General features: G+C 40.5%; 1 protein-coding gene across 3 annotated transcripts in view; it reads right to left on the minus strand.

The window, feature by feature from the left end:
• Nucleotides 1-831: 831 nt before the first annotated feature.
• Nucleotides 832-18,922, minus strand: part of LOC111874626 (kelch-like ECH-associated protein 1B) — a 73,063-nt gene continuing 54,972 nt past the window's right edge. For all 3 annotated transcript variants that reach the window (XM_023870269.2, XM_023870270.2, XM_023870272.2), the window contains exons 4-11: nucleotides 17,580-17,744; nucleotides 14,817-14,966; nucleotides 10,645-10,923; nucleotides 9,459-9,650; nucleotides 9,146-9,357; nucleotides 7,444-7,649; nucleotides 5,021-5,197; nucleotides 832-1,366 (exon numbers count right to left, since the gene is read on the minus strand). In XM_023870269.2, the coding sequence (XP_023726037.1) occupies nucleotides 1,140-1,366; nucleotides 5,021-5,197; nucleotides 7,444-7,649; nucleotides 9,146-9,357; nucleotides 9,459-9,650; nucleotides 10,645-10,923; nucleotides 14,817-14,966; nucleotides 17,580-17,744 (1,608 nt within the window). In that variant the 3' untranslated portion in view covers nucleotides 832-1,139. The remainder of the gene's footprint in view (nucleotides 1,367-5,020; nucleotides 5,198-7,443; nucleotides 7,650-9,145; nucleotides 9,358-9,458; nucleotides 9,651-10,644; nucleotides 10,924-14,816; nucleotides 14,967-17,579; nucleotides 17,745-18,922) is intronic.

Here is an 18,922-nt window from a genome sequence, read left to right on the forward strand (position 1 = left end):
TACTTGACAGCATTAAAGAAAATGACTTCCACCGTGCTTTTCAAGTGTGGGAAAAATGATGGGATCGCCATATACGTTCCCAAGGAGATTATTTTAAAGGAGAAGGAAGCCAAAACTGAGTTAAGCCAACATTCCTTTTTTGACCTAGTCTGGGAACTTTCCGATGCTTCTTTCTGGGAGGCCTGGATATTGAAGAACTTCTGCTGAACTAACATCTTAGCCTAGAAGCACAATGGACCACTTGAGGTCTAAGTGCAAGGGCCAAGAAGGCCTAACCCTCATACATTCAACATCTTAGCCTATGATATTGTATGTACACTGCCAATTTGGGGTACTTGCTATGGATTAGGAATGGGTAAGGAAAATTTGTTCTGAAAATAAATTATATATATTATGCATAAGCTATTGCCACAGATAAATTTCTCTCATTATACTGACAATACAATTCTTCATATTTTCTGTGTGTTGACTGAAGAGTCGGTGTTATAAATAATCTCTTCTGTGGTAACAAACATTTATATACCTGTAGGATTTGAGGCTTTCACGGCGGTGACTATGAAGAAAGCAGTCGTCTGGGATTTGGCACCGTGTATAAGTGGTGTTAACCGACGTTTCGGAGGAACGTATCGCCTCCATCTTCAGGGTAGAAGAAAATATAAGAATTCTGCAAGCGAAGAGACCGTGAGAATTCTTATATTTTCTTCTTCCCTGAAGATGGAGGCGATACGTTCCTCCGAAACGTCGGTTAACACCACTTATACACGGTGCCAAATCCCAGAAGACTGCTTTCTTCATTTATATACCTGTTAATAATTTTTTTTAATTCTAACATATATGACATGTTTTCTGCTTTACTAAGGAAATTCAGAATAATAAATACATTATAAGGCAACAAATATTTAAATGTTGCAGTAAACTAATGTAACAAGAATGACTTTTACTGCATTGGAGTTAGGAATGCAAATCCCTACATCTGGGGCGCTCACCGGTCACATTAACGCACATAATTTTGATACAAAATAAAACAGTTTTTAAATAAAGTAAATATTTTTTGTCACAAATGGACTCTTCAGTCTTCTCCTTATACACCTTGATTCACTGTTTCACAAGCACTAATAGTGGGTAAACTTTTGCTGTCATCATGTTTTCATTCTTTCACTGCCTGGTCTGGATCTTCCCCTCAGTGAAGGAGTATCCATTGTCATTGAATGGTCATGATGTTCACAGTGAATCACACACTGATGATAAGACACTGCAGAGGCATGTCCTGAACGCCCACTTGTGAGTGGCTGACCCTCTTCCCAGACATCGCGCTCTGGGTCATACACCTCCACAATGTTGAGGAATGTCTGCCCATCATAACCTCCTAAGTGAGAAAGTTATATTATTCTTTGGTTCTGAAGGGTTCTGACGATTTTTTATTGCTAGTGGGGTGGGACTAAGTCCCTTGTACTGCAGCCACTTCTGGCCTATTGTACCAGCCCCAGATGATAGGTGAAGGTGATTGTGGAGCAATTGGTGGAATGAAGATTGGCAGGGGAAACTGAAGTACTCGGAGAAAACCTGCCCCAGCGCCACTTTGTCCACCACAAATCCCACTTGACCAGACCTGGGATCGAACCCGGGCCGCCGCGTTGGGAAGCCAGCAACTAACTGCTTGAGCTATGGTGCGGCCTTAGGGTTCTGATGATAGTACGAGTATGTTACACTTGGAATTACTCAATCTGTGGTCTTGTCTGTCATTTAGTATCACACTTAAAGGGGTCAGTGATTAAGATCAGCTTTTTCTAACTCACCTAACTGAGTATACGAGGGGGGACCCAAAAATAACCGGAAACGACCTGGTGCGCGTGCATGCTTTGTAGTTATGAGTTGTGCTGCTAGGTGGTGTTAGCTGGGGGTCTCCCGCGACTGTTAGTGAGCTGGCGTCAGTCTGAGTTAATTGGTCTGTCTGTGGTGCTCTGTTGTGTGCGTTCCTGTTTCAACCCTCTGGCGATTAGTGAGATGGCCGACCAGAAGGAACAAAGAGTGTGCGTGAAATTGATGAAGATCGTCGAAAGACCATTGACCAACTTTCTGAGGAAACGAACATCTCATGGAGCACGGTCCAGTGAATTTTAACCGAAGGTTTGCACACGAGACGGGTGTCTGCAAAATTTGTTCCTCGCTTGCTCGGAGATGACCAAAGAGAAAACCATGTGAATGTTTGCCGCAACTTGAAGAGTGAAGTGCAGTTTTCCCTAACAGAAAGCAAAATTTCACGCACACTTTTTGTTCCTTCTGGTCGGCCATCTCACTAATCGCCAAAGGGTTGAAACAGGAACGCACACAACAGAGCACCACAGACAAACCACTTAACTCAGACTGACGCCAGCTCACTAACAGTCGCGGGAGACCCCCAGCTAACACCACCTAGCAGCACAACTTGTAACTACAAAGCATGCGCGCGCAACAGGTCGTTTCCGGTTATTTTGGGGTCCCCCTTCGTATCCCCCCACCATTTTGTCTAAGCACAAAAACAAATCCAGCATTTTAAGACTTCTTCCTTTTGGAATACTAAATGATGAACAAAGTCCAGAAATTCAGTTATACAATATATGAGGGTGAGTCAAATGAAAACCTTAAATTTGTAATAAAAAAACGAAATTTCAAGCCATTATCCTGTAAGTTGGTAAGTGTGCTACAAACAGCGTGCAGAATGGCCTGTATGTTACAGTATAGTGCTGATGCACAAACACCGTCACAGCACCAGTATAAGATGGCTGCCCCACTTGAGACTTGTACCAGGGAAGAACAGCGTTCTGTTATTCGGTTTTTGTGTAGTGAAGGTGTGAAACCTATTGAAATTTATCGAAGAATGAAGTTTCAGTATGGTGATGCATGTCTGTCACAGCAGCAAGTGTACGAATGGAGTAGGAAGTTTGCAAATGGTGTGACTTCAGTGGAAGATGCTCCTCGTCTGGGTCAGGCACATCGAGTTTTGACTCCAGAGAACACTGCAGCAGTTGAAGCCATAGTGAGGGAAAACCGTCGAGTGACATGAAATTGCAGCAAGTTTAAACATTAGTCATGGTTCAGCACACCACATTGTGCATGATGTGCTCCAGTTTCACAAAGTGTCTGCAAGATGTGTGCCACGGCAGCTGACTCCTGAATTGAAAGACTGACGTATTGATGCTTCTGAAGAACTTCTGTGGCACTTTGAACAAGAAAGTGATGACTTCCTTGCAAGAATCGTTACTGGGGACAAAATCTGGGTTCACTTCCACAAACCGGAAATGAAGAGAGCGAGCAAGGAATGGCGCCATTCCTCATCTCCAACACCGAAGAAGTTTGAACACAACCATCAGCAGGGAAGGTTATGCTGACTCTCTTTTGGGATGAAAAAGGCATCATCTTGGAGCACTACATGCCTAGAGGGACCACTGTCACCAGTGCATCATACTCAGATCTCCTAAACAATCATCTTCGGCCTGCAATCAAATCAAAGAGACGTGGATTGCTGTCCACAGGTATCCTTTTGAAACATGACAATGCAAGGCCCCATACTGCCTGTACAGCAGTTGCGACAATCAATGACCTGCATTTTGAGTGTCTTCCTCATCCGGCATACTCATCAGACCTTGCCCCAAGTGATTTCCATATGCTTGGACCACTCAAAGAAGCAATGGGAGGAAAGACGTTCCGTTCTGATGAAGAGGTATGCCACTTGGTGCATGAGTGGTTGCGCGGACTACCAAAAGAATTTTTTTCTAAGGGAATTCATGCACTTTGTAAGCACATTGAGCGCGGGGGAGATTATGTTGAAAAGTGATATAGCTTTGTACCACTTGTGCACAATAAATAATAGTCAAAAAAATAGTTAAGGTTTTCATTTGACTCGCCTACGTATATTATTACTCTTGCACACAGTTTCAATTGACCTAATCCTGCCAGCTGCACTGTGGCCCTGGGGTCAACTCAGCCTCAAACAGAAATGAGTAGCAGGAATCTTCCTGGGGGAAAGAGCGGCCAGTGCGTAAGGCTGACAACCTCACTGCCATCTGTGAGCTCCTGTCTCAGAAAAATGTGGGAGCCTCGACGTCTCACAACCCTATGGGCCTCCACAGCCTGTTACAAGGATAGATGTACCTTTACCATTATTACATGTTCCATACATCAGTTTTACATGTTGCACATAAAACTTAACTTACTAGAAGTTTGTTTGAGTGAAATACCCGATATCTTCACGATTGAAGAGTTCTGTCTTCTGGGATATAATGCTGCATAGTCCATTGAAAAGCAACCCACATGTCGCTTCCATTTTCAGGGTTGAAGAAGAAACCAAGTTTGCTACCTACTTGATGCTGGTATCTTGCTTGGCTTATTCTTTGACCCTGAAGATGGAGGTGACATTGAGTGGACTACAAAGCAGTATATCCTAGAAGATACAACTCCTCATAACCACCACTGTGAGACCTCAAATCCTATAATCTTCATGGTTATTTCTGGTATGACACACAATGCAGTACATTATTGCACTCCCAATTAAGCTTCAGTTATTCAAGCCGCAGTTTTCAACTCTTTCTGATTCACAGACTGGTAAAGGAACGGTGGCTATTCTGACATCAGATTTAATTATTTCAACACATCTTGACCATATTAAGACTGTGATCACATGGGCTATTATGCCATATATTGCTGTAGGTGGTTATCAGTGTTTCAGGAACCTNCGGGCTATTATGCCATATATTGCTGTAGGTGGTTTATGCCATATATTGCTGTAGGTGGTTATCAGTGTTTCAGGAACCTGCTGCATCCAGCTTCTGCAGCAATGGCAAATATGTATAATACAACTAGGCATAACATAAGACATGGACCAGCAAAGGAATGCGAATTGCAGAGTAAGAAACATATCTCCAAGTACAATTTTTGATATACAAACTTTCTTGCAGTGAAAGTAACAATGAGAAAAATACTGAACAGTAATGTTATGTACGAAATCATCGGTATTTTATTAGGATAATAACTGAGAACTTACCCATAGCATAAAGTTTTCCATCCAGTACAGTCAGACTGAGTGCGCTACGTGCTGTGCGTATGCTGGACACTGAGTCCCAACTGTCTTTCTCTGTATCATACCGCTCTACTGTGTTTAGCTGCCTGTTTCCATCATAGCCTCCAACTACATAGATATATTGGTTCAGTGCTGCCACACCTGTAAAATTACATGAACTGCTCCTTACTTCCTTCATACTTATACACGTAGCACTGCTATGACTTATCCAGTATTTATACTAGACTACTGGTCTTACATAGGGTACACTCTTTTTGAACCGAACATGAGAGAGTTTTAAGAGTCACAACAACCAAATACAAGACAAGACATGAGCTGCACTATGCAGCATAAAGAAAACAACATGGTGACACATTCCAATGACACTCACATATTAATAAGAGATAGCACATAGGAACATGCATTGCAAGAGACCCATACCATCACGACATGGCCCCAGCTACATCATACTTCAGAACACCACAGGGGCAGCCAGTGTGTACCATCAGAATGGTCAAAACAGACATTCACAGCCATCTTGAATTGTTCATTCAAAATATGTAACTTGACAATCTGATGAGAACCCACACACACTAGTGTACAGTTTCAAAACTCTTTTAACTTTAAATCTTAAACTATGTTCAGTTTAATTTAATTTAATCTCAAAGCCGATGAGTAAACAAACCAGAGGTTCACTACTAAGCAGTAATTATTTAATCATATAGTCAAATATGAAGGAAAATATGGATCCATATTGAACAAAAAATTCAGCTGCTAAGTACACAGAAGTACACCTGATGATGATCCAGTAGGGTCAAAACATGTCATGATTAACATTAATGTAAATAGCTATTGGTGGGAAAGCCAGAAGGAAAGAGACCACTAAGATGACCAAAACATAGGTGGGTGGATAATATTAAAATGGGGATGTTATGGATTGGAATGATCTGGCTCAATAGATGAACCAGTGGAGGGCTCTTGTGAGCACAGTAATAAACCTGCAGGTTCCATAAAATTCTGGGAATTTGTTGAGTAGCTGCACAATTGGCAGCTTCTCAAGAAGGGCTCTGCTCTGTGAGTGAATGAGTGAGGGTTACATGTTGACATAGGCCGCCCCATAGCTCAAGTGGTTAGTCGCTGGCTTCCCACTGCAGTGGCCCGGGTTCGATCCTGGGTCTGGTCAAGTGGGATTTGTGGTGGACAATGTGGTGCTAGGGCAGGTTTTCTCCGAGTACTTCGGTTTCCCCTGCCAATCTTTATTCCACCAACTGCTCCACAATCACCCTCACCTATCATCTGGGGCTGGTACAATAGGCCAGAAGTGGCCGCAGTACAAGGGACTTAGTCCCACCCCACTAGCAATAAAAAAAATGATGACATTATTTTTGGTAAGACCAACAAGAGTTAAAAAAACTGTCACTGATGTGGAACTTTCTAATGATCTAAGAAGTCTGTACACAGTGAAAACCCCATCTAAGGTTTTTTTGGGAAGCAGTGAACCTCAAAATTAAACTGAGAAGTAGGGTAATTTAATATTGAGACTACTAACTTTGGATCAGTGAAACTGATTGGTAAATGAGGGAAATATTTTAATCAAGGAACATTAAATGTGAATTCCACCATATAATTTATTTGTTTACAGTTTATGTAATGAGACTATCAGTATGTGACACTACATGTGTAGCATTAAATGGTAGGATGGTAGTGAATAATGAATGGGAAGTAAAGATGCCATGGCCTAATTTGAGGTACTATTCCAGTACTTGCCTGAAAGGCATGAGGAAATCTACCTGTCAGGTTAGCTGGTTTCCAGGCAGGGTGTCCCAGGAGGGAAGGTCAATTTTCTGGGAGGTCATAGTATCAGTCATTATAAGCAAAGAAGTGTATATGTACATGTGCCCTATTCTGAACGGTTTCCGAGACAGAGCAATTTCACTGTACACTGTACAGACGAGCAACATGCCATGTCCTCACACGAGTTGCAAAGTGCATTTGATGTTGACAGAATTTTCGAAAATATGTCATACTAGGTAAACTGTACCAGCTTTGTCATTTGAACAATAAATACTGGTATTAGAAACAGTGTGTAATATCTTTTCCTTATCAACAATTTTGGAACTGTACGGTGAAATAATTCTATATCGGAAGCCGTTTGGAATAGGACATACACTTTTTTTGCTTAGAATGACCAAATGACTTTCAAGAATATTGACCTTTCCTCCTGGGACATTCTGTATACAGTGCTTTTCTCTAAGAGCATTTCTACCGATACCCTATGTTCAGATTTAATTGGAAGGTCAAAACATACAGTGCACCATCAGATATACAACATCTGGCAAGTCTGCAGTATGCATACACACATGTGCTTACTGGCTGTGGATATATTTTCAGATAAAATTAAAAATTACCTGCTCCACTTCTCTGTGTTGTCATGGGTGTTATCATGTTCCAGGCATTATTTTCTGGGTGATAACATTCTCCTGAGCCTAGCCTCTCCGTGCCGTCATAGCCACCAATTGCATAGAGTAACCTGTTGACAACAGCCACCCCCACTCCAAGACGTTTCGTATGCATTGGTTTTACACTAGTCCACCTATCTTCTTCTGGGTCATACCTTGAATCAGTATGTGAAAAACACTGCTTTTGTTAATTTCACATGAAAAGAAACATTTCTGGGTGGGGGGGGGGAAAAAAACTTCTAAACATGTAGGATTTGAGGTTCCCCAAGTAGCGACTATGAGAAGTACAATCTTCTAAGATACAAGATCATGTAGTGCAGTAGAAGTTCACTGATTTTGCCTCCTTCTTCAAGGTCAAAGAATAAGCCAGAAGCAGCAAAATGCAGGTGGCAAGCAGAGCTCAACTTTCTGCCTGCTTGTCGCTTGTTTTGCTCTTTGAATCTGGAGATGGGGGCAGTATTTTCATCTGAAATGTCGAAGAGCTTCTACCAGACTACGTGACATTACATCCCTTCTCTTCTTAAAGAACTTACTCCCATTCAAAAGCTTCAGTCTGTGTGTTAAGCTACGCTATTTAGTAATCCACTGCTGTGCATAACTGCCACTAGCAGAGATTCAGACCACAGTTAGGTTTCAGATATGCCTTCAAACTTGTGCAAAATTGCCCCATTTGTAATTATGATGGTTGTTCAAATGAAACTCATTTACAGCGCTGCTAGTGAATATGACAAGGGTGCAGTGGCAAGAGAAAGACATTCTGTGCCCACAATCTATCATGAATTACAAAATGAGCGTGGGAGATGTCACCTTGGCAGTTCAAATGAAAGCATATTATGGAATCCTGTGAAAATGTAACAAGTGTTAGAAAGGTATTTTCCATTTTCTTCTAAACGTAACAATACTTGGAACTGTCTTCTTCTCTATGATGAAATCAAGTGACCTGCTTGCATGTTAAATGAGGCATGCAGCTCTAAGCTATCTAAGCTGATAAACTTTAGGTTTGCAGGATGGTAGGAAGATGGCAGTTTACTGTGTGACACAGGCTCAAAAATCACTGGACATGTGAAAACTTGTGCTAAATACATTTGATAAGAAAACAATCTGGGATTGAAACAGCACACAACTGTACACAGTCTGAGCTGATGTGCCATCAGCCATTTCCTGATTAATCACCAACAGCACAAAACTGAGGACTGAACATCAACTATTTTCAAAATGACATTCCAGAACTACAGGTGACTCTTGCATATGTGCTTTCATTATCATGAGGAGCATTAGTGTCCTATCCATAGCCACAGTATAAACTGCCACACTCGACCGATGAGTTACAGAGGTGGCTCCCCTCACTCACCCCACCACTCTACTGCAGTCATGTCGCTTTGACTGCTTTTCCACTGTGCTCAGTGTCCATTTAGTGCATTCCAATTTTACACATTCTCAGTAAAAGGTAAAGCTATCCCTGTAACAGGCCATGGAGGCCTATGGGTTTGTGAGACACTGTAGCATAGTGCCTCGCCCAACTACACTACCATGACACATTCTCCATATACATGACAATTTTCAGGAACTTGACCCTTGAGTATAATGTAGGCTTAGAAACAAAATCAGGAGATAATTTATTTTGGAGTTGTACAAATTTCTAACTGCTTACCTCTCTACGCTGCTGTGGTACTCACTGCCTGCCGATCCACCAACAGCATATAAGAGACCATCCATCACAGCCACGCCCACCCTGTTACGAGGAACTGACATAGGGCTACAAGGACGCCACTGGTCTGTTACTGGATTATACCGATCAACCCAGTCAGAATCGTAACTACTCCCTGGAGAGTTGTTACGTCCCCCTACAGCATAAAACATGCCCTGAGGAAAAATTAAAAAAAAAAAAAGAAAAGAAAAAGGAAGCTTAAATGACATACATATGTACACAAGTATAATGATAAAAAATGCACAACAGTTACTACCTTCAGAAAAGCTCCTCCTAGCCCAGATCTAGGTACAGTTAACTTAGCAAGTTGTGACCATGTACGATCATCTGCGTTATAGCCTTCAAGGAGATCTAGTGAGTTTCTGAGATAACCTCCGGCTATGTAAATTACTCTTGGAGTATTAGGTGTGCGTTCCTTCACACATGGTTTCTTGTGCAGGGTCAGATCCTGTGCAGACAAAACGATGCTTGTAGTCCTGTAACAACTTCTGCATACACAAAACAGGCTGTCCATATTCTTTACTTTGCCACAATCTTGCATTTCCTGAGATGATTCGTGATGTGTTACATAATCCCTCACAGAAAAAAAACTTCAGTATCTGTTTCCTAGAAGAAATTATTATGCACCAGAGAATGAGTATGATTAAAGTTCTGTAACTGGATAGGAGGAGCAAGGATTCTGTGATGTGAAGCCCTGTAGTCTGGTAGAAGTTTACCAACATTTCAGAGGAATGTACTGCCTCCATCTTCGGGGTTAGAGTAAGCTAAGCAGTTTACTGTGACGATGGAGGCAGTACATTCCTCTGAAACATCAGGAAGCTTTACTATACTACAAAGCATTATATCCCAGAAGACAGTACTCCCAGACCATCAGACCTCATACAGACTACGTGTGTCCATGCCAGCTTTGCAGTACATTTCATTCTAAGGTTAACCCTCTGCGGATCAGCCTCATTTTCTGTATGTGCAAGACAAAACACTATTTAAATGAAGTGTTTCTTCTGGCACCTTTTCTCTCTTGTTACGTTATGGATTGGATTACAAATTGGAATTGTACATCCTTCTAGAAGCAAGTCTGAGGAGGTTAAAGAAATAAGCCCTTCTACACATCAGTCAGCAAACAAGATATAACAAGAACAAGATGATGATTAAAATGTGACTTCATGTAATGTGTGTTGTTACTATTAGAAGTATTTCCCATACTTTAAAAATTATGTATTATGCATCTTCAGAGATAGATTTAAGGTACAAAAATGTATTTAATAAGAGCTAGTTTTCTAGTTCTGGCTTACTTTCCATAATTCATCAAAAAGCTCACAAACAAAATCCTGTTATGGTATTTACCATTCATTCAGATAAATATCTGTTAGTCTACTGATTCCAAGAAAACATTGGTTCGACAATACAGGGCTCAATATCTAATGCATAAATGAGTGTGTTACCTTAAATATCTGAGCCAGATATTCTCTACATGCAGGCAATTTCTTGAGTACATCACAGTTCTTCATTTGGTCTCGAAGAAAATTTGGTGTGAGGTACTGACATCGCACTGCTTGTAGGATGTGTTCCATTTTTGGGTACCTTTTCTCTTCATCATATTTAACCCACTTAAGAACGGCGTTATATACTTCACGTTCCTCTTGAACGTTCAACTCGTCCTTCTTGATGAGAGCCACTAATTGGATTGCTGATAATTGCAAGAACTCTTCTTCCTGACAGATCTGTGAATTTACAGAGGGTATCAGCTTACATACCTCATTTACAGGAAAAGTAGGCCTACAACAAGCTCATGTCCATTACTGTATGTCTCCTCCCCATGTAACTTTGAAACCAACTGGTGAATTTTCATAATGTCAGATACAATCATGCACTAGAGGTCACCCCATCTTTTTTTTTTTTTTTAATTTCTTAATAAGGTAAACCCATCCCTGTGCTCAAAGACTTAAGCATTACACCATAAAAGCATATGGGGGATATAGACCTCAGCACTAGTTGGAGGTCAGTTGTCATCTTCATGCCTCTGCCACTTTACCCCTCAGAGAAAGAGCCCCCCGGTATCCATTGGATAGGAGGTTGGGTGGACCCCAGAGTCAGTCTGGATGATTTGGAGAACAGAAAATTCTTGACCCTACCAGGACTTAAACTCAAACCCCTCAGTTGTCCAGCCCATAGCCAGTCGCTATACCACCCACGTTATCCTGACTCCTAATTTCTTGATATAAGTATTACTAACATGGCGGCCATGTCAATTTATGAGGTGGAAGTAACACCTGTAGTATTGACAAAATTTCTGGATGTAATTTGTGTATATACAGCAATACCTCGCATAGACTGGCTTTGATCAGTCTGGATTCACTATAGTCTGGTTTGAAAATTTCAAAACATACTAAATTTTAATTGAGCAAAATAAAAATAAATTCTATAAAATTAGTACACAAAATTATTTTTAATACATAAATGATCGTTTTTTTCCCTTTTATACAGTCAAGCCTCTCTTTGTGCGGTTCATTTTTATGTGGTTTTAAAGTTATACGATACGATACATATTTAAATTCTTTCTGGGGTTCCCCATTGTATATGTATGTACCTATGCTTGGGTTGTTCGTTCTTGAGCTCTGACAGGTGTTGCTGGAGGAGGTGAGGAGAGCACTACTTTAACGGAATTTTGGAAGAGCTACAACACTGAAACGTTATCAAAAATATAGGTGAAGCATGGCACGAATTAATGGCAAGCGATATGAGGGCAGTATGGAAACATATCATACCACACTGTGCAAATGATTTCGTTTTGAAACTCATTTTGCTGAAGTTACTAATAACATAATGCAAATTGGACAGCACCTTGGTTTCAATGAGTTAGATTCCATCAACGTAATTGAGTGCATCAAATCGAACACTAATGAACTAGATAATGAAACACTTATTAACACAGATGAACAATGGGCTTATGAAGAACGGGAGGACAACTTAGACAACGACAACTGTGTTGAAGTGCCTGCACGAGAATTAACAGCTGAACAACTATAAAAAATTATTGGAATGACTGAAACCTTCTCAGAGCATATTATGGAATTTGATCCCAATATTGAACATAGCCTTACAATTCGCCGAACGATAAACATTGCAATTTGTTGCTACAAAAAATGTATGAAGATAAAAGGCCAAAGAAGAAAAATGTGCAGACATCAATATTGCAATTTTTAGAGAATAAAAATGAATTGCAAAAACATGTTGTTTTTTTAACTTACTTATGTTAAAGACATTTGAGTTTATTGATCCCGTTTTATTTATTGAAAAACGGAGCATTTTTTGGAACCAATTATCATTTTGTGTATGTATTTAGTTCCTCTATTAGTCCGGTTTCAAACAGTCCGGGATATTGGCGGAATCGATTACCTGGACTATGCGAGGTACTGCTGTATATAAAACAGTGCAACACCCACACAAAATCTGTATTTTAACTTCTCATTTGATGATAACTAATGCACCTGTGGAGATAGGCATGTAGAATTCTGCATGGAGATAGATCATAGATGTACCTACAATTCATCTAACCCAACTGAAATATATTAGAAAACTGGATAATGTAATTTGCCCAAATGGTGTCCACAGAGAATATGAGCAATATGCCAACCAGATGAGGCTAAAAGCACGAATGACTTAATAATCAAAGTGTGGCATTAGAAACCAACCAGCTGACCAGGGCATAAAGATGACCACCCATCTCCATCTGTTGCCAAGATTAAGAACACATGGCTCTATACCTCCACTCCACTGTACATCCACGTGGTATGTTGCGTAGTTAATTAAGCACTGGGACAACTCTATTTTTCATCCTACTTACCTTATTTGGAAGAAATAAAAGGAGGCTTATGGGATCACCTGGTTGTCTGTCTGTTTATCCCTCCCCTCTGCCCAAATTTTTCCTTTTCTGTTTAGTCTGTGTCATATCAAAGGAAAGTATGGGATTAGTTCTTCCCAGAACTTCTTGTTAACTTTACGTTTATGTTATTTTGGACATTTTCCATCTTGTTTTGCTAAAAAAAACACCAAACTCCAAAAGCTGGATCTGCTTTTATCATTAGTTTGAAGTATGAAACCTACTCTGTTGGAATTATTGGGTTTTTGGACTTTTTCCATCATCTGGTATTCTATAAAATAGAAAATACAATGTTTCAGAAGCTGGATCTGTTTCCATCTTCAGGTGAGAGGTGGGAAGACACCCACTCAGTTGGGCCCCTTAGAAAGAGCTAATCTCAATCACTGGACCAGGGGCCCCACTGAGTAGGTGTTTCCCCCCCCCNCCCTCAGCTGAAGACAGAAAAAGTCCAAAAACCCAGTAATTCTGTGTGTTATACATCATTGTCTGAACCCTTTAGAATCTACTACTCTGTTGGGTACATTACACGGAACTAATCTCTGTCTCAAGACTGAGAAGTAGGTTTCATACATTCAGCTGATGATGGCAGCAGAGCCAGCTTCCAAAACATGCCTCTTTAACCAAAATAAGATGAAGGAAAATGTCAATTATACGAGTATTCATGTGTATCAGTTTACTAACACACCACAGGCACAATCCATCCCTTACAAGAACTCCAGTAACCAACAATAATTCTTCATCATTGGCTGTTCATAAGGAACTTCACCTGTATGATTGCCTTTTTACAAAGATACTGCCATGATCCTGCTTGACAGCAGGCAAGTAAACACAATATATTTCTTCCTCACCATTTTTTGCATTCTCTATACAGTAGAAACAGACACTTTATATGGTCATGTCTGTCCATCCATTGCCTGGTATCAGCATCTAAACAACTTCACAAACTCTTTAAAAATTCAGTTTAGGAGACTTCACTAAAAGTTGCCAGGCAATTCCAGTTTTGCTTAAAATTGGATAAAAATAACAGAAAATTCAATCAACATGCATTTCTGCACATGTCTTGAGTTAACTCAAAATATTTATGAGAGTACTTGCTGAAATGCTTTTATGTCCAATATATTATACTGGGGGGATGGGGGGGGGGTCATTGCACAAATTTTTCTAAGGTTATGCCTGTCTGACCGTCAGTGACCTAGTATCAGCATTGAAATCACTGGACTTTTTTTTTTATTTTATATATGAACTTTCACTAAAAGTTGCTAGAAAATTCTGATTTTTATTGACCCATAATAATGTGCACTTTACATAAGGCCATACATAAATGCACTTTTTCACGATAAGACAATAGTCAAATTTTATAAGCAACCTCAAGTGTGCTTAATAAACAGAAAAAAAATATTGGGAATTCTGTGTACTACATTATGGAGTACACCTTTAACGACCTCCTTCTTTCTATGGTGTTTACCAGGAACTTTGTGCTCTAGACATTTCCAAGACAGTGAGGTCACTAACCTAGAGTAATACCATGGGCTGCACATTTTCTGGGACATGGTTCAATGGTTCATTGGGAGCATTTTACATTGCTGTACAATCACAACATCTGGAGAATACAGAAAGATGGGTGGTTAAGTGTAGAAGACAATGAGATTGTTTGGTTGTACAAAGATAATGAAGAGACAGGCTCAATTTTGCAATCTCATTTTATTTGCAAGTGTGAATTCATGCAGTACAAACCTGAGTAAAATGTTGCTCAATGAACTGAGTTGCTTTGTGGTTCAGTTCCTTACAGCCATGTTGTTCTGCAAAGTTAGCGATACCGATCGCATTTGTGGGGTCAAGCTGACGTTCCAGGAATACGCAGCATGCGTCAATGACATTAGTGACCTGTAACAGTATTTGTTAAATATAAGAAAAAGCTTTGGATTTTTTCAAGGACAAACTTTTCTCTTAAATAATTTAAGTTGAAAATACATGAAATATCACGATTTCTTTATAATTTGTGGGTATGCAGATGTAACAGGCCGTGAAGGCCCATAGGGTTGTGGGGCCTCGAGGCTCTGTCTCTAGACAGTCAGCTCACAGATGGTGGTAAGGCTGTCAGCCTTACGAGCCAGCTGCCCTTTACTTATTTACTTATTTTTTTCTTTGGAGGCTGAGTTGACCCCAGGGCCATAGTGCAGCTGGAAGGATTAGGTAAACTGAAAAAAATCCAGCTCATCAGGACTCAAACGCACAACCTTCCAGCTTGTAGCATAGTACCTCAACTAACTACACTACTGCATGCCATACCTTTTTATGTTTTACTACTTTTATACTTCTTTCTGTTTTGAAAAAATAAAAGCAAGCTTATTAAATCACCTTGCTGTGTGTATGTGTGTGTGTCTGCATATCACCTCTATTGTTGCTATGCAACAGCTCAGTAAGCATGTTCCCATGGCAACAAGTACACACACAAGAACAAAAGAACTGTTGGATGCATCATTTTCTGTGTGATTTATGTTGTATCAAAGGAAAGCAGACAGAACTTGTTTTGAGTTAAAAGATAAATGTGCTACTCAGACCGATGTCATAATATAAACAAATTAACCGAAAATATATAAAAAAATGTTGACGGTGTTTTTGTATATATTCAGAATTAAAATCAAAGCATTTTATGTGTTTTTCAGAAAACCATATTTTGGTAATGTGCACTAGCATATAGGCTGTGCCAGTGAGGAATACCAAACTGAGCAGGAAGGTAGAACATTTTTAGACAAGCATTACCTTCTTACCAGCTTTCTGTTTTGTGCAACTTATGTATTCAATGACACTGCACTTTGTTAGTAATCACTTTCACGTGTAGCACTGACTTTCATATGCCTGTCATTGTTTGTGGCAGCTAGAATTCAAGGATTATATTTTACACAAACTTTGATACTACCTCTAAATAGCTGTTCAAACCAAGTAGGCAATGGGGAACGATTACTCATCTGACAGGCAACAAAGTGTAAACTGAGGTACTGAGGTTCTCACCGAGGTGCCTATACTGCAGTTCAGTATAAAACCACCGACATTTCGGAGAACTCTGAAGATGGAGGCAATATGTCCCTCCGAAAGGTGAGTGGACTTACACTGAACTACACAGTATTACAGGCCAGAAGTTCATACTCTTCAAGAAAGTTCTGAAGCAGGATTTTAAGTTTGGGTTTCTTATGTTGCAATGAAGTTTTTTTTCATTCGCATAGTGGGGTGTGGAGTCCAGCTGGGTCCACTCGGCATGGCGGCCACTGACTGGCCTATTGTACCTGCAGTGGGTGTTATGATGATGGAGAATTTGGTGGAATTAAGATTGGCAGGGGAAACCGAAGTACTCAGAGAAAACCCGCCCCAGTGCCACTCTGTCCACCACAAATCCCACTTGACCAGACCTGGGATCGAACCTGGGCCACCATGGCGGGAAGCCAGCGACTAACCGCTTGAGCTATGGCACAGCCTGCAATGAAGTTACTCTTGGAATCTCATAATCATATTTTTGGTTTCTGCATGTGACAGCATCTTAAAAACACTGATTTATATCTCTGATTTATTTTCCTGTTATATCATAATGACACTTGAACAGAGTCCACAAATTTTCAAGTACCATAAAATTTCCTTACAGCATGTCAGTCACTGTCAAAGCAACAAGCAGATAATATTCTCGTATGACTTTTTTACTCTGTTTCAGTGACTGTGGGTATAATGTTCATTATTCAGACATACAAATCCAAATTAATGTTCATTTCAGTATACCCCTATTTTGTATTATTTCTACTGCAGAATTATTTTAAAAGCAATATGCATCACCAAAACGCATGTCCCAGGGAGTATTTGGTCTTAATAAATGGCTTATAAAGATAAAAAGGTAAAGCTATCCCTGTAACAGGCCATGAAGGCCCGTAGGCTCCCACATTACCTAGACAATTAGCTCACAGATGGCAGTGAGGTTGTACACACCTGCCGCACTTTACCCCCCTGGAAAATTCCTGGTACTCATTTCTGTTAGAGACTGAGTCCACCCCAGGGCCATAGTGAGGCTGGAAGGATTGTGTACATTGAAAGAAATCCAATGACCTCATTGGAAATCAAACCCACATCCTTCCGGCTTGTAGCAAAGTGCCTCAACCAACTACACTACCGTGTGCCCCGTAATAAACGGATTGCTTATATATTCTGTATGTCTGAAAGTCCGTGTGCAAATAAAAATGTTCCCAAAGCAGAGTAAATCATTATTACATTTGTTAAGGACCCTATTAAAATATAATTTAACTTGTAATTGTGGAAAATTTGGGCCATGACATGCAACTTAGAGATGTATAGGTGACTGAAATTGCTTAGCCTTGTATAGGTTTGCCTGGCAACCATCTTGACAGTTAATGAAAAGTATGAGACTGCAGATATCATTTTTTGGTTACAACTAAATTCAGTTTTAAAGAGTCTAAAAAGAATACAAATAAGCACATAGAGAGACAACAACTATACCTGGAACATGGTGGCTGCTGGTAGCAACTGGCACACTGTAACTTCAGTAACTCTTATCTGGCCTGTGTACATAAAGTGCAATATCCTCGCCATTGCGGTGGGACAAACACCTTGTAACTTTACTCGTGACATTTCACATTCTTTGAGACCACCTGTGAACATTGCCTGTAAGAAAAGTGGCACAGAATTGCTAAAACAATTTAATTATTTTTATAATAACTTGGTTATCTAGATGTTTTGGACGTTCTATGTCAGCAAGTAAAAAGGTGAAGTTGTCCCTGTGCTTAATTAATTAAGGACCACACCATTAAAACACAGGCATTAGTGCATATATAGCTCCACCATTCTTGACCTCAGCCCTAGGTGGTGGTGAGTGGTCAGCTTGATGCCCCTGCCACTTTACTCCCCATACTCACTGGACAAAGGGAGCCAAGATAGTGTAGTTGGTATAGTGACTGGCTACAGGCTGGACAACCAAAGGGTTTGAGTTTGAGTCCCGGTAGAGTCAAGAATTTTCTCATCTCCATGTCTGGAGTCCACCCAACCTCATATCCAATGGGTACCGGGCCGCTTTCTCTGGGGGTAAAGCGGCCGGGGCGTGAAGCTGACCACTCATCTCCAGCTAGTGCCAAGGTCAAGAAAATGTGGATCTAAACATCCACTCCCCCATACACCTTCATGGTGTAGTGCTTAACTGGTTAAGTACGGTGACAACTTTACTTACTCACTGGACAAAAGGCTGAGTGGACCCCAGAGCTGATCTGAACGTTCTTGTCAGTTAGTAGGCCGACTGATTTATCTGTTTCAACTACTTAAACTGCAGAAGTTGCATATTGTGACATGAGATGAAAGGATAATCATGAATGATGAGTGCTCATGATTTGGAAGGAGACAGTCATAGCATATTTAAAAAAACTGTCCCAGTGTTTACTTGAAGAAGCTATGGACCACAAAATCCTCAGAATAGCTGGTAACTAAGCAAAATTCAAACTAGATACCTCTTGAAATTACTGGTATGTCTAGCCTCACTTCGTACATAAATCCAGAAGTATGTTCAACCATGTCAGTCTTACTGTCTAGTTCCTGAGCTCTAAGTTTAATTTTGGGAGCATGCATTAGCATAGTTGGTTGAGGCACTATGCTACAAGTCGGAAGGTCATGGGTTCGAGTACCAATGAGCTGAATTTTTTCAATTGACCCAATCCTGCCTACCACACTATGGCCCTGGGTTCAACTGAGCCTCTGACGAAAATGAGTACCACAAATCTTCCGGGGGGGGGGGGGGAAAGGGCGGGGGGGCGTAAGGCTAACAACATTACTGCCCTCTGTGGGCTGACTGTCTA

Source organism: Cryptotermes secundus, unplaced genomic scaffold (genome assembly GCF_002891405.2).
Source record: "Cryptotermes secundus unplaced genomic scaffold, Csec_1.0 scaffold1971, whole genome shotgun sequence".
NCBI classification, from domain to species: domain Eukaryota; kingdom Metazoa; phylum Arthropoda; class Insecta; order Blattodea; family Kalotermitidae; genus Cryptotermes; species Cryptotermes secundus.